Raw genomic sequence first — 14,080 nt, forward strand, 5'->3', positions numbered from 1 at the left:
ACACATACAAAGCTTGTAGAGTCTTAACCAAAAGTGTAGTTGCTGCTAGAGGGTACTGAATTTCTGGTCTTTTATAAATGAGAGAATACGGTTTTAGATTTTTCAAAAATATTGACAGTTTTAGATTGTTTAAAACTAAATAGAGCTCTGCCTACCAAATTAAAAAGTATTTTTTTGTTTGGATTTATTATTTTTTGTTTGAGTCAATGTTGTAATCTTTCTTGTCGGTACCAGAACAGGAATTGCATATCTTTCACTCAAAGGAATGTAGCAAGACTGGAAAATCACTTTCCTGCAAATCTAGCTTTTAAACCAAAAAACTTACAAGATGTGTGGTTTTGGGTCAATATAATCACCTTTATTATAGGACTTAATCCATTTAATATTGTTTTTTGTATTAATTTCATTTCTTTTTTTGTGTGTGTGTGCCACATTTCTTTCTCAGAAGCTAAAAGCCACGTTAAGCCAGCAGCTTCCTCAGGTAACCAATGGAGATGGTGGTGAAATCCAAAGCAGTGCTGTAACCCACACTGCCGCTCCTCCTTCTCCTGTCCCGACTCCGACTCCAACTCCAGCCCCGACCGCCGTCCTATCTCCCGCTCCACCTCCAACTCCTCACCTGCCCACGACTGAGGAACCGTCTTCCCATTCCCTTCAGCAGCCAGCCACCTCCACCACAGAGACACCTGTAAGTCTTCACCACTAGTGTTTATTAGGGACAGTTATTCCTAATAGTGTTTCACCAATGTCCCACAGAAGAGACGTGTTTTGTGCATCTTAAATCTGTGGGTATGTGAGCGTGTGTTGTTGTTTATCACAGCATTTTATCAAGAGCATTACATCACATTTATTGGCATGTTATTTAGTGAAATGTGTCTGAGACGTTCAGACGGGTGTCATGTACAGCAGGGCTAGACTGTTAGATGAAATACCAGATTTGCAATACACTTTATTTGCTCCTTAATCAGATAGTCTCTGATCAAATTGTTTTCTTACTACTAATTTAGGCAATATTTTAGTACAGCAGTGACAGTGCCCCTGCAAAATAGTGTTGAGGGGAAACTGTTTTGGTAGAACATGAGTGGAAATTAACACATTTTTTTTTATATAATCAGTGGGCAGACATGCCAAAATGTTGAAAACATGTAAATCTTTACAACCATTTACCAAAAGAACCAAGCAAGCCTGCCTTGTTGCTTGATCCAGCAGGTAGTTTTCTAGCATGGAAATTGTTGTTTCCAGCAAAAGGGATTTTAAAAACAAGAATATGCCAATAGCAGAAGGTAAGAAGAATGCCGTGTGACATAGGAGGACAATGAAAGGCTTATACTTATACTAATTCAGATTATAGACGGCCAACCCCAAGTATTGTGTCTTTACAACTATAAAAGAAATTCAGTTATTACCCTAGACCTCATGTACAGTCGTATTATTGTGGATTGTCAGTCATCACTTAAGAATAATTTGTGGCTGAATTGAAACCATTTGTAGCCACGACATTATAATATCACAGTTATTTTAACAAGATGAATCTGGATTTTCTATCACATCTTTCTGTGTCTAAACTGATATCTCAAATCAATATATAGCGTTCTGTGTGACGACAGCTTTATATTGATGTCAGATTACAAATGTGGTGGTGGGGTATATTATTCTTATTGTTAGCATTGTTGTTGTTGTTGTTGTTCTACAGGCTTCCCCAGCTCCCCCTGCACCAAACCCTCCAAGCACAGGGGGTCGGCGGCGCAGAACCACAAGCGAAGACCCCGATGAGAAGCGCCGCAAGTTCCTGGAGCGGAACAGGGCTGCAGCTTCTCGCTGTAGGCAGAAGAGGAAAGTGTGGGTCCAGTCTTTGGAGAAGAAAGCTGAGGATCTCAACTCCATGAACGGACAACTACAGGTGCTTTTTACATCTTCCTCTCAGCTACTGCATGTAACAACTGCTTCTTCGTCTGTCTTTGTTTTTGCGCTCAAAAGCATCGGTGTGCCGGCCTGTGTATGTATGCATGCCTGCCTGTGTCTATTTATCACTGTGTGTTGTTGGTGTAAACGTGTGTACACAGACTTTTCCCTTCTGTGGTGATGAAGTCATTAAAGCCGATTAAGAAAAGCTGCCGTGTGACAGCAGCGGTGTGTGAGCCCTTTACATCGATATGTCCCTGTCAATAAAGATGTATCCTCCAGATGTCAGCCGCACACAAGCGTGTCTTCGCTTCTGTCTCAGCAGTTTACTGAATGGCCTCAAAAATCTCCTAGGGAAAGGTGTCTTTTTGAACCTTCATTTTGCTAGAAGCAATTAGGATCTGATGCTGACAAGTTCGAAACAGTTCATGTATCTGCTGTCTCTGTTGATAAGTGTGAGCCGGGGGTGCGGCACATCGGTGTTCCAGACAATTAAATGAGATGTGGTGTTTATTTGCTCACTGTCTTATTTTTCTATGAAAGCAGAGTAAGATGCGCAGGGTGGAGGAGGGGATACACAGCAGTGGAGAATAAATAGGTTCACGTTGTTAACACCTGGTTCAAAAACAAGTTAGCACCATTTGTCACAAGTGCACCACCTAAGATTCTATTTAAATAAAGGGAGATGAAAAGGGAAGGATAGACGAGTGCATGGGGTTATAAATAGAAAGAGCTTCACTGTTAGCTACACAGAATAGAACAACATGTGGCAGAGAATAAAAGGGCACTTTATATGAAGGCATTAATCAGCAGTGCAGTTTTTGTAAAAACCCCCACGCTGACATGGCCCAGCTGATCAGCGAAACTGCTTCTAATGATGCACAATTATTTTAACATCATCCTTAACTGGCTTTTTAATGAGGTGTCAGACCAGGCAGCTCACAGAGCCTCCAACATCACCCAAGGCCCATTTGCTCAATTTTCGATTAATTCACAAAGTTAGAAACAAGTTTTAACTCTCAATAGTCCAGCTTATTCTGGTTTAAAATCCTACGTGCAATGCAGTTTGACATGACTGTAGCTGGAGCATCGTTGGCAGCGCTGCTGTCATGCTTTTGGTGTCACCTTTCGGGCAAATGTTCTTCTCTATAATGAATTAGAAGGAGTGATTTAAAAGAGCGCCTGTGTTTATATTGGCTGTAAATGGCAGCAGTCATGGTGGAAGCACAGTGAATACGGTGTTGGCTACACGTGATACACACTCCTTCCAGCTGTGTTTAAATCTGTCTTACAATAGCTCAGCCCTGCCAACACCAGCAAGACTAAACAGATGGAATCAAATAAATTGGCTGCTTTTAGACTAATAGATTAAGCTGCCCATAGTCCTTTAAAGGAGAAGAGAAGGAGCTTAAATCTGCCATTGGGTGTTCCGCAGGCCCCTGGCCGCTCTAAATCCAGTTAAAGTCACCTTCAGTGTAATGTGGCTCTCTTTTACGACATGCAGAAATCCTCTGCTCCCTTGGGAGCAGTAACGACACAAGAGTGTAAATCTCGACAGCATCTACGAAGTTGCACTGACAATCCCAACAGCTCACCTCTGACAAATGTGCTGGTCGCTAGCCAGTGAAGGCCCATAATTATTGCACAGGAAAAACATAAATGAAGAAGTGCATCATACTTTATTCGGAATTCGTTCATTATTTTGTTACCTTTCCCTGTGTTTGCTGTTTCTTGTGGGAGAAAATATGAGTTTCTCTGCAGCAATGTAGTGGTCATGTGGGCTTACTGTACAGAGGAGGTCTTCAGGATTTAACCCTCTGACCCCATTAATAATGGGCATAAGAGAAAAGTTGCAGCAAGGGCACAGCACCACAGTCATGCTCTGTTTGTGTCTCTCTCTCTCTCTATATATATATATATATATATATATATATATATATATATATATATATATATATATATATATATATATATATATATATATATATACACATATTGGGAGGTATTTTTATTTGTTTATTAATATGTGCTTTATGATCGTGTTCAGGCTCAGGTCTCATTGTAGCTGCTTATTTAGGTTCAAACTACAGTTAGAGTGAGAAACTAGCAGACATTCACCCATATTAGCTCATTACAGATATATGTTATCAGCTTAGAAATTGGTTGAAAACAGGACAGAAATGCATGCTGAAAATACATTTGAGATATACATTTTGTCCAGCAGAGAGCACCAACAGTAATTTTTCACATGCAAAATATGCCACTCAGGACATGTGGTCGCAATTCTTTGAATATGTATTTTCCTATAAACGTTGTGGTCATGCTGTAGTTTGGAAATAAAGTAAAATCCTTTGAATTACAGTTTGGTTCATACTTAAAGCGGCTGAAGTCTGACCTCTCTGTAATCTGAACTGTGTGCATCTGCCATCTGTTTGCCTTCATGTTTTCATCTGACATACTTTTTCGCTCTAGAGTGACCATTTTATGTTGTGTCTCCTCTCTCCTTAAGAATGAAGTCACCCTGCTGAGAAACGAAGTGGCTCAGCTGAAGCAGCTTCTTCTGGCTCATAAAGATTGCCCTGTAACCGCCATGCAGAAGAAATCTGGCTATCACAGTGAGTAATGCTCCATTATTCTCAGCCCGAGGCTTCCAGTGAAACATGTCTGAAAATGAGCTCCAGCTAACCACTACAAAGACATGTCTCACTTATTACCAAACAGAAAGCGCTATTGACATATTGGGTTCCTGTTTTTGTTTTTGAAAAACTTTGCAAAAGTTTTGGTATTTATGGGTGGTGGTGTTTGAGACAGATTCTCTCTGGTGGTATTGTTGTGGTCCTTTTAGGAGGCCACAGGTGGTATCCACAAGCTAGCAATGTTTTTTTTCTCTTTTGACACCTAAATAAACATTCGTTAGATGAAGTTAAATGTCGGCTGTATCCTCCAGGAAGGATGTTCAGAAACCGAATGTTTGTGTGTCAGAGCCTGGATTATGAAGCATGATCTTTCTTTTTGTAGCACCTACACACGGTAATTAAAGTGGTTATTTTTAATGTCTTTAGCTTACAGTGATCATCTTTATGAATGTTTGAATATATGGGAAGATTCTGCCATTTGCAGCCTCTTCATTTAAATTTCCTGTTGTCAGCCTGTGCTGTACAGTGTCATCACATGGTCTCATTTAGAATCATATCACCTATTTTTCTTCGTTTCCTCGGACTGGGGCTCTGTCACTCTGGTTTTCTGGTCATAACTCACCTTCCTTCACAGATGAGCCGGTGTGCGACCAGAACGAGTGCGCTCCCAGCCACTTCTCCACTGTGCTCTAAGCGCCTCTGCTGACTTGTATTGACAATGATTGCCACTGAAATGAGTCCATTAAAGCAGCAAGCTTGACAAGACTGCAGAACATTCTCATTGTGGGGTGTCCACCAAGCTACGCTGTTCATTATGCATTTCTTATTGCTAACCATCCCACAGACATACGTCATGTGCATTATGGGACTGATGGTTTTCCAGGCCAGAGCGGGCTGTCAGAGCCGGGCCTCATTTGGTTTGGTGCAGATTGTTTTTAGCAGGATCTGCAGATGAAATGGGTCATCTTCCTCACATGTTAGCTGAGGATGCCTGTCCTCTCTTCCTAGACCTTTGTGAAGGATGACAGTTGGGGCCTTTTTGGGGAAAAATAGAACCTTATTCAAATAACTCAGTTCATTGGTTTGGTTCATGATGACATGTGTGGTGGGGTTTCAACAAGCTGAGAAGGAAAGCCAATTAATTTGAGAGTGAAAATAGCAGTCTGGTTTAATGACAGAATGAAATAATCCAATGGTTCCCACGGAAACATTCACATTAGATAAGGAGCTGCTTAAACACCACACGTATGCCAGATGTGTTCATTTCAATTGACTGTAAACTGGATGTTTAACTCTGTTTACTGCATATAATTGGATATAATTGCTCTTTTTAGGTTAGTTTGGTCAAGTTTACACTTGTACTTGAAGAAGTTGGACCTTTTATCCATTTATCCACTACTTTTAGCTTTTTCACCATTCATCTAATAGGTATAGACAGTTATTTTCTCTTTTTATCCATTAATTTTAAGTGTCTACTCCAAGTTTTAACTAAAACTAGGATTTTACACAATCAGATATGGATAAATGATTGACATGGCTACAATTATCCCAAACTTTTAGCTGTGTCAACTATTCATCCATCATATTTACCTCATTAGAGATGCCCACATATATTGAGTCAGTATATAAATATAAAGGAAACCAAATCACATTCAGACAGGGAGAGATTCATCAATAATAATAATAATAATAATAATAATAATAATAATAATAATAATAATAATAATAATAATAATAATAATAATAATAAAAACTTTATTCATATAGCACCCTTTAGAGCAGTGTTCACAAAGTGCTTCGACTGTTAAAACATGCAACACAGACAATCAAACGAAATATAGGAGAAAAGTTAGAGCAGTTAATTAAAATAAATAGTAAAAAAAATGACAATAAATTAAATAATTAGCTAAATTAGCATAACATGAACAAAGTTAACTAGGCAGTTTTAAAAATTAAAGAATAAGATTGAGGGTTAAAGTTAGAAATTAAAAATCAAAAAGTCAGAGAATTAAAATAATCGAGAGACGACATCAGACCAAGGAGCCAGGCAGCGAAAAGTAAAATAAAACAAGAGAGGACATCTAAAATAAACAGGACATAATACACAATAAAACACTAAAAATAATTAAAACTAAAAGTAATCCTCACATAAAAGCAAGTCTGTAAAAGTGGGTTTTGAACTGTATCATTTGTAGTGTTACATCCATTTATATATAACCTTTGCCAGACTAATTCAGCAGTTTAAATGCTACTAAGTACATCTCAGTAGCACTTAAACTGTTGAAACTCCACGACTAATAGCTAACATCTCTGCTCACTTGCTAACTAGTTTCCACGCAGTTTCAGCTACAACACTTTTAATGTAGAGCTAATTTTTTCTCATTTGTTTAATTCTAATTACTCCTCAGTCTTTCTATTTATTCCCTTCCCCTGCAGAATTACCCCAGGGCACAAGTACCCCCTGGTTGAGAATCACTGAAATAATCCATTTTGCTAATTAGCGAAGCACATTATTTAATTCTGACTGATCCGTGGCCCTCACTCGTGTAAAGAACTCCTCAAGCGCTCTGTTTTTCTCACTGTTACATACCCCTGAAGGCTGCACTGCCCTGCAGACCCTGTAATACCCTTCATCGTCCTGCCCAGGCGTAGCCATGGCAGGTGGAAGGAAATTACCCAGACTGCCCCACAAACAAGCCAGGACATGCTTTGACTTGGCACACCGAGCTGTCCATCTGTTTACAGCGAACCCCACTTCAGAAACCAAGAGAGCAGAAAGAAGCTCGGTCCGCTCAGGGAACCGGAATGTTTCGAGTATTATGATATATCATCCAGCCAACACTTAATGTTGTTAGGAGTAATAATGCTCACTTGAACATGGAGCAAAACCACAAAGCTGATTTATTCTGAGGTTGACCTTCTGCATTGTGAAACGGCGAGGGAGTTTATTGCTCTTTGACATTCACTTGCACTAAATCACACGGTCAAAATCCAGTCAAAAAAGGCAGACGGAGATTCTAACATGAAGACTTTTGTATCGCTCTTTAATTTCATTTTCTTGCCGTGGAATTTGTATTTCACAATCTGAAATATGAAACCCAGTCATTAATTACAAAGTGCCATAACAAGTGACTTCATATCATTAGCAATATTAATTATCATTGTGCTCCTTATTCTTTTATGAAACAGAGCATGAGAGTGGAGTCTTTTTTTTTCCATCAGGATCCAATTAATTCAATGCAACTGCCTAACAGCTGGTGGCATTTCGACTCCAAGTCTTCCCTACTCTCCAGTGTGAGCATCATTAAAATCAGGTGCTGTAATCATCTGTCGCTGCAGTAGTTGGCAAGGTAACAAAAAACAAATGAGAATGCAGTTAAGGATGGGAAACACTGCCACATGCCCCAGAATGTAATGCACCCTTATGATGTGGGTTTAAATTGACATTGGAGCTTTAATTAAAGGAAGGGGTGCAGAAGTAGCATTATGGGGATTAATGAAACGGTTTGCATACACTACATGCAAATAGCTGTTTTACATCTGATTAGGCCGGTGTGACACAGGCATCCCAAGCCTTCTGGATCGTATCCGGTAAAATGAAACGGCAGGAAAATCCATCACAGGGGTTTAAAAGCGCTTCTTTTTGATGCCTTTGCAGTCTCTGACAAAGATGAGAGCTGCGAGGAGATGTCCGTCCCCAGCAGCCCCCAGAACGAGGCCATCCAGCACAGCTCCGTCAGCACCTCCAACGGGGTCAGCTCCTCCTCCACGACCCCGGCCGTCTCCGCCCCGTCCACCGCCACCACATCAAACCAGAGCACAGAGGAGAGCCAGCCGCGGCGGGGCGCCACCCAGTCTCAGCCTTCAGGGAGTTGATCGTCCCAAACCGTGTCAACGCTGGAGCGCCGTCGCCTCTTCAATCCCCCACCGACAGACAGAGGAGAAGGGATTCTCTCTCGGTTTCAGTTCGGACCGTCCTGTTTTTAATTTATTCCTGATTGGTTTGATTTATTTCTTTGGTCCATTTTGAATTTCATAAGCAATGGTTTTTTTAAAAAAATGCAATGTTTTCTCTGGAATTGGTGAAGACAAAAGAACAGGCACTTTAGGTGTATGATGTAAAACATGTGGTTCTTAACTGTTTTTGTATTTGTGTGACTTATTTATTAATCTTATATATTTTTTTATTTAAAAGTGATCAGCAGAAACGGTTGATCAGTGAATTGTTGGCGACTTTACCAAAGTGTGTTGTGGCTCATTTGTAATTTGTTTGCTTCTTTTTTGTTGTTGTTGTCATGAATTTTGTAAGCACTATCTTTATGATGAAGTTAATTAAAGAACAGACACTTCTTTTTTTTTTATTTGCTTTTTCCATTTTGCACATATTTGAGAGATAACGGGTTTACTTTGTAGAGGTTTGACAGTCCACACATTAAGTACTGGCAGCTTTTTAGAAGTAGATTTGAATACTGTCACATCACACAAATGTAAATCAGATTTTAAACTTTTCTGTGAGTGAGATCAGCTGTAGTCGCATCGTGCAGTTTGAATGTTTGAGCTCGCCTCTGCTTGTAAAATAGTCTTACGGAGGCGAGCTGCTTAGAAATGTGTGTTCTTTCATTAACATTCCATCTGTAGTCTGATTGTTCCTGAAGCAGTGATTGTAGGATTGCAGTACCTTTTCCATTACTCAATCATGGTGATGTTGACTTCATTCGGTGCCATTAATGTTTTTGTATAACTGACTTCCGTACATTTTTAATGCAGATTAGCTTGAGTTGATTGCTGTTTCTCTCAGATTTTAAGGGTCTCATGAACATATTTGCTCTGTAGAGGAGATTTCTTGCTTTGTATACTGTCTTTGCTTTCCAAGTGACTCTTTCTGGCTTCAGTGTCTAATGCAGAACACTTAAGGACATTATGCTGTTTTCATGATTGCAGTTCTAGCCGGCATTTTTAGAAAACATTGTAAATAACATTGATGATACATTGTACGTGATCTTTCTTGGTATTATGTACTTTGTTTTTATAGGATTGTCTGGATTCAGTAGCTGAGCCCTTTTGATCACATGAACTCTGTAAGCAGTTAAAAACTGACCTTAACAATCTTTCATTAGGATACGCCTCCTCTGGACTCTGTAGGTTATTGTGTAAAAATAAAAGCATTCAGGTGTGAACTGGAATCACATCGTGTATATTAAGAGTTCCACTACAACAGCTCTGTAAGACTTGTGAGCATTTCATCATTGAAATAATTGTAAGAAGCAAACCACACCATGAAGTCAGTTTTGCCTTTTCTCTTAGTCTGTACTGGCTTACTACTGTGTAGTTTTACGAGAAGCTAACACATTGTTTTCTTAAAATAGGGTTTTTAAAGTTTTACTGTTATGTGCTATCTGCATGAGATAATAATTCTCTGCGAGAATTTAACTGTTTATTTGATAATGTCTGAGATAAATATCATTAAACAAGTTATTACAACTTGAGTTGTGGACAGCTTTGGTTATTTGTTTTACCTTGGCTTCACTGCTAAAAGCGGGGTGTGATACTGTGTTGAAAGTGTACTTGTAACGTGAAAGTTCTGTATAAAATTTGAATTGATAAGTTGTTGTAATAAACCTTTTAATATCTCTTTAAAAATCCATCTTTGCTTCCATTTAATTCTCCTCCTAGCTGATTTCATCAGGATAAACTCCCAAATTTTGATTGTTGTAAGTTTAAAAACATCACAATTCTTTACATAACTTATTAACTCTGATGACTGTCAGAGGACTGTATTGTGTATAAAACCACCCTATAATGATTTATGGTGATGTTAAAATGCCATGATGTGCCTGAAGTCTGAGACTGCAGCTGTTGCTGGTGAACAAAAACATTTATTGTGGTGCAGTCTGCCACCTTGTGGAGGATCTGGAGGAGCCTGTATTTCTGATCAAATATCAGACTATCCAACTGGTAGTGGCAGTTTTTTATTTATGACATTTTTTTCAAAAATATTTTCTCAAATATTTTACCACAATCCATGCAGACATTCTGAAATCTTAACTAATGTAGAGATGTTACTGTTCTGGGCTGCACAGTGGTGTGGTGGTTAACTCTTTCGCCTTGCACCTAGAAGATCCCTGGTTCGCGTCCCAGCCTTCCTGGGATCTTTCTGCATGGAGTTTGCATGTTCTCACTGTGCATGTGTGGGTTTTCTCCAGGTACTCCGGCTTCCTCCCACAGTCTAAAAACATGCTGAGGTGAATTGATTATTCTACATTGCCCAAAGGTGTGAATGTGAGTGTGATTGTTTGCCTCGATATGTAGCCCTGTGACAGACTGGTGACCTGTCCAGGTGTCCCCTGCCTTCACCCTAAGTCAGCTGGGATAGACTCCAGCCCCCCTGTGACCCTAATGAGGATTGAGTGGTGTATAGATAATGGACGGATGTTACTGTTCCCAATGTTATAGTTTTCTTTTACAGTCAGTGTCTGAAATGCTCCAACAACTTAACTGGTCTGTTCTCATTCCTGACCACATTATTCTCAACTTACAGGCTCACATTCAAACATGCTGATTTGAATATGAAAACTAAGTGCAGCTTTAAAGCTCCCCGTCACAGTAAAGTCAGTGTAACAAGAGGAGTGTTATAATAAAAAAAAACTCTTGTTGTTAGGGATGCCTGTTATTGGCATTTTTTGCCAATAACTGATATGCTGATATTGTCCAACTCTCAGTTTCCAATTCCGATATCAATCAATACCGATACCAATATATGTGGGATATTTAAGTAATTTTAGGTAACATCACATATCTCCTGTCATGGAACGAACACATCATGTCTAATTTTATTGTGATGCCCCATCAGATGCATTCTGAAATGCAACAAGGCTTTCCAAAAGTAAACACTGTCTGTGCAAAATAAGAAAACTACTTCAAATTAAGTTATGGAATAAATGCCTTTTTTTTAATTGTCTCAAACAACAGTCTATACTCTCCCTCCCTCCCTCCCTCTATGAGTCTATTACAATGTGGCAACTATACAGTACAATTTTGAAAACGGCACATTTATTTGAGTTACAAACAATGCTTCAGCCTTGAGGTGAAGTGCAAAAAAAGGAAACAGTTTGATGATGTCATCATTTGTAAATGCCAGCGAAATCCAGGCATTATTTTATCAGATTTCATGAAATACGAAAAAAAAAAAGAAAACGATACTGACTGATATAACATTTTTATGCCAATATAGGCCTGATAATATTGGCCCACATCTCTACTTATTGTGTATCATGTTATTAAACAGTGGAGGAGCTGAGCTTACAAGGATTAACATGAAGTTGGTTATAAAAGGATACAAGACATTTGGGCATTCCTAGGCATAATAAGAAATAATGATAATTCTTTTCACCAGAGAAATAACCTGTTCATCTCTGATACTTCAGTCTAGAAAAATATAAATGCAGCTCAAATCACTCAGGTTAAAGATTTACTGTCAGTCTGGTATTTGAACAGATGCGTTCACACCTTGCAGTAATATAATGTGACTATTTTATGACAGCATATCTGACAGCAGATATGAATATAAACATCTCCTGAGTGTTTCTCATTTATCCAGCAGCACCAGCTCAGACTGTCCAGCAGGTGGCACTACATCCAAACCTTATAGATGTGACTGAGTTAATGCATGTGCATGCTATTCATGGCAACAATACTCATTATTGTTAAGACAGATCACAGTGGGGCAGCGCTTTTTAACTATTAATTGATGTAAACAAACAAGATATTGACACTGAAGATAACACGTCAGAGTAAACACATCCTCCTTAATTCAACTGGTCTCATGTCAAGTGGTTTTCTAACATGACAGTTTGGGAGCGATGTGCTTTCTGTGATTCAGTTAAGTGTTTTTTATATAACACAGGCTGAATCTTGCCTGCCAACACTCTGGTTAGCTGCACTGTGTATCACTGCCTAACTAGGGCAGGCCTGATTAGCTGCTGATCACAGAGGGGAGAATTGTAAATGTTACTATCTAGGTCACAGCACTGCCGTGTAACAACACTTTTGCCTTGATGCTGAATATTTACAAAGCTGGAACTGAATGATGCTACGCTACCTTCTGCATCTTTGATGTTCAATCAAAGGCTCGAAGAAAAGCTGAGCTTCACCGTGATGGTTTTTTCCCCCAACTATTTCACCGTCACATGTAGACTATTAATTTTGATTGTTTGATTAATTAATTTCCCCCTGGCAAACAGCTCTGTGTTATTCATTATTCATTCCATAATGATTTTAATGCTAATTTGATGAGGTTTTTCAGTAATGAATGCATGGCGTTTAGAGGTATCACCATTTTCTGGCTGCTGCAGGAGAAAGATGATCTTTCAGACAGATGGGCAGCAGAGACCTGTTTGGTGAACACGGTCCACAAACTCTGTTTTCAGTTGTTTTCTCAGCAGCAGATTCCATGTTTCACAAAATTATGAGCCACACATGTGGAGCCATTGCATACGGCAGAGTCTAATTAGGAAGAAATAGCAACAGAAATGAAGTGTTCCGGCATACATCAGTAGTTGGGAGTGCCCTGTTTTAGCCTCTCGATAAATGAGCAGGATAATAATGTGGAGCTGATCTGCTGACAGGCAGGCTGCTCCAGCTGTTCCCATAATTCGACAGGTATTACGCTTTGGCCTTCAGCAGTCTGCCTCAGCAGACTGGCACTTAATTAGGCAAGGATTAAGGCCAAACAGCCTCATTTACGTGAATTGTATCATAAATACAAACTGGCTACCCCCTTTTCCTTCAGGGGGCATCTGGGGTAAATTTTTAAAAACGCAGAGGTTGCTGAAATGAAGATGCTCCAGGCCTTTAACTCCAGATTTCCCAACAATGAGGGCTCTTTCCCCCTGCTGAGGGGTGCTGTTTTTGCGCACACGATTTAACCCCTCAAATCCAGGGAGACGGAGATGAAACAGCTTGATTTACATTTAATTCAGATTATGTAAATACACTGGTTGGGTCCCAAATCAAACATGGGACACAATGCAGGCAGCCTGCAGCACCCAGCAAGGACGGCCTCCATTGTCATTTAAATGTGATACTTCTTTCATACATGGTGGGCATTTAATTGAACTCGTGATGAGATATAATATGTTCTTTCTACAAACTCTGATAAGCTTTATTATTTTCAGTTGGCAGCCTCCACATTCTATCATCCTGAGCCTGTTTGCCTTTGCTCTGGAGCAGAGGGCGACTGGGCATGGCATCTGGCTCTGCCACCAGGGATGTGCATCTATTTAATACCATTATAGGGGTGTATCAGCTCAGCTATCGCTAAGTGCATGGGTGGAGGCAAATCCCCAGCGGGCATGTGCACGTGTATCGAGTGAGCTTGACTCTGCCAATCCCTCCCCTGGGCACCGGGTCTCTGTGGTGAGCCTGCAGACACCAGGACCTCTCCCCCATTAGTCTGCTGACATTAGTATGCATGAAGGTCTAGTCACAGCGGTAGGCCTATTACTGTATGTGCAGGTCCTGCTCTTGTTACTCAATCCTGCTTC

At 39.8% G+C, this 14,080-nt stretch overlaps 1 protein-coding gene across 2 annotated transcripts in view; it reads left to right on the forward strand.

Moving 5' to 3' along the window:
• The window catches only part of atf2 (activating transcription factor 2), a 19,024-nt gene extending 8,846 nt beyond the window's left edge, over positions 1-10,178 (forward strand). For both annotated transcript variants that reach the window (XM_023284296.3, XM_023284297.3), the window contains exons 9-12: positions 446-688; positions 1,694-1,900; positions 4,412-4,517; positions 8,197-10,178. In XM_023284296.3, coding sequence (XP_023140064.2) covers positions 446-688; positions 1,694-1,900; positions 4,412-4,517; positions 8,197-8,414 — 774 coding nt within the window. In that variant the 3' untranslated portion in view covers positions 8,415-10,178. The remainder of the gene's footprint in view (positions 1-445; positions 689-1,693; positions 1,901-4,411; positions 4,518-8,196) is intronic.
• Positions 10,179-14,080: the final 3,902 nt, after the last annotated feature.

This window comes from Amphiprion ocellaris, chromosome 11 (genome assembly GCF_022539595.1).
Source record: "Amphiprion ocellaris isolate individual 3 ecotype Okinawa chromosome 11, ASM2253959v1, whole genome shotgun sequence".
Lineage (NCBI taxonomy): Eukaryota > Metazoa > Chordata > Actinopteri > Pomacentridae > Amphiprion > Amphiprion ocellaris.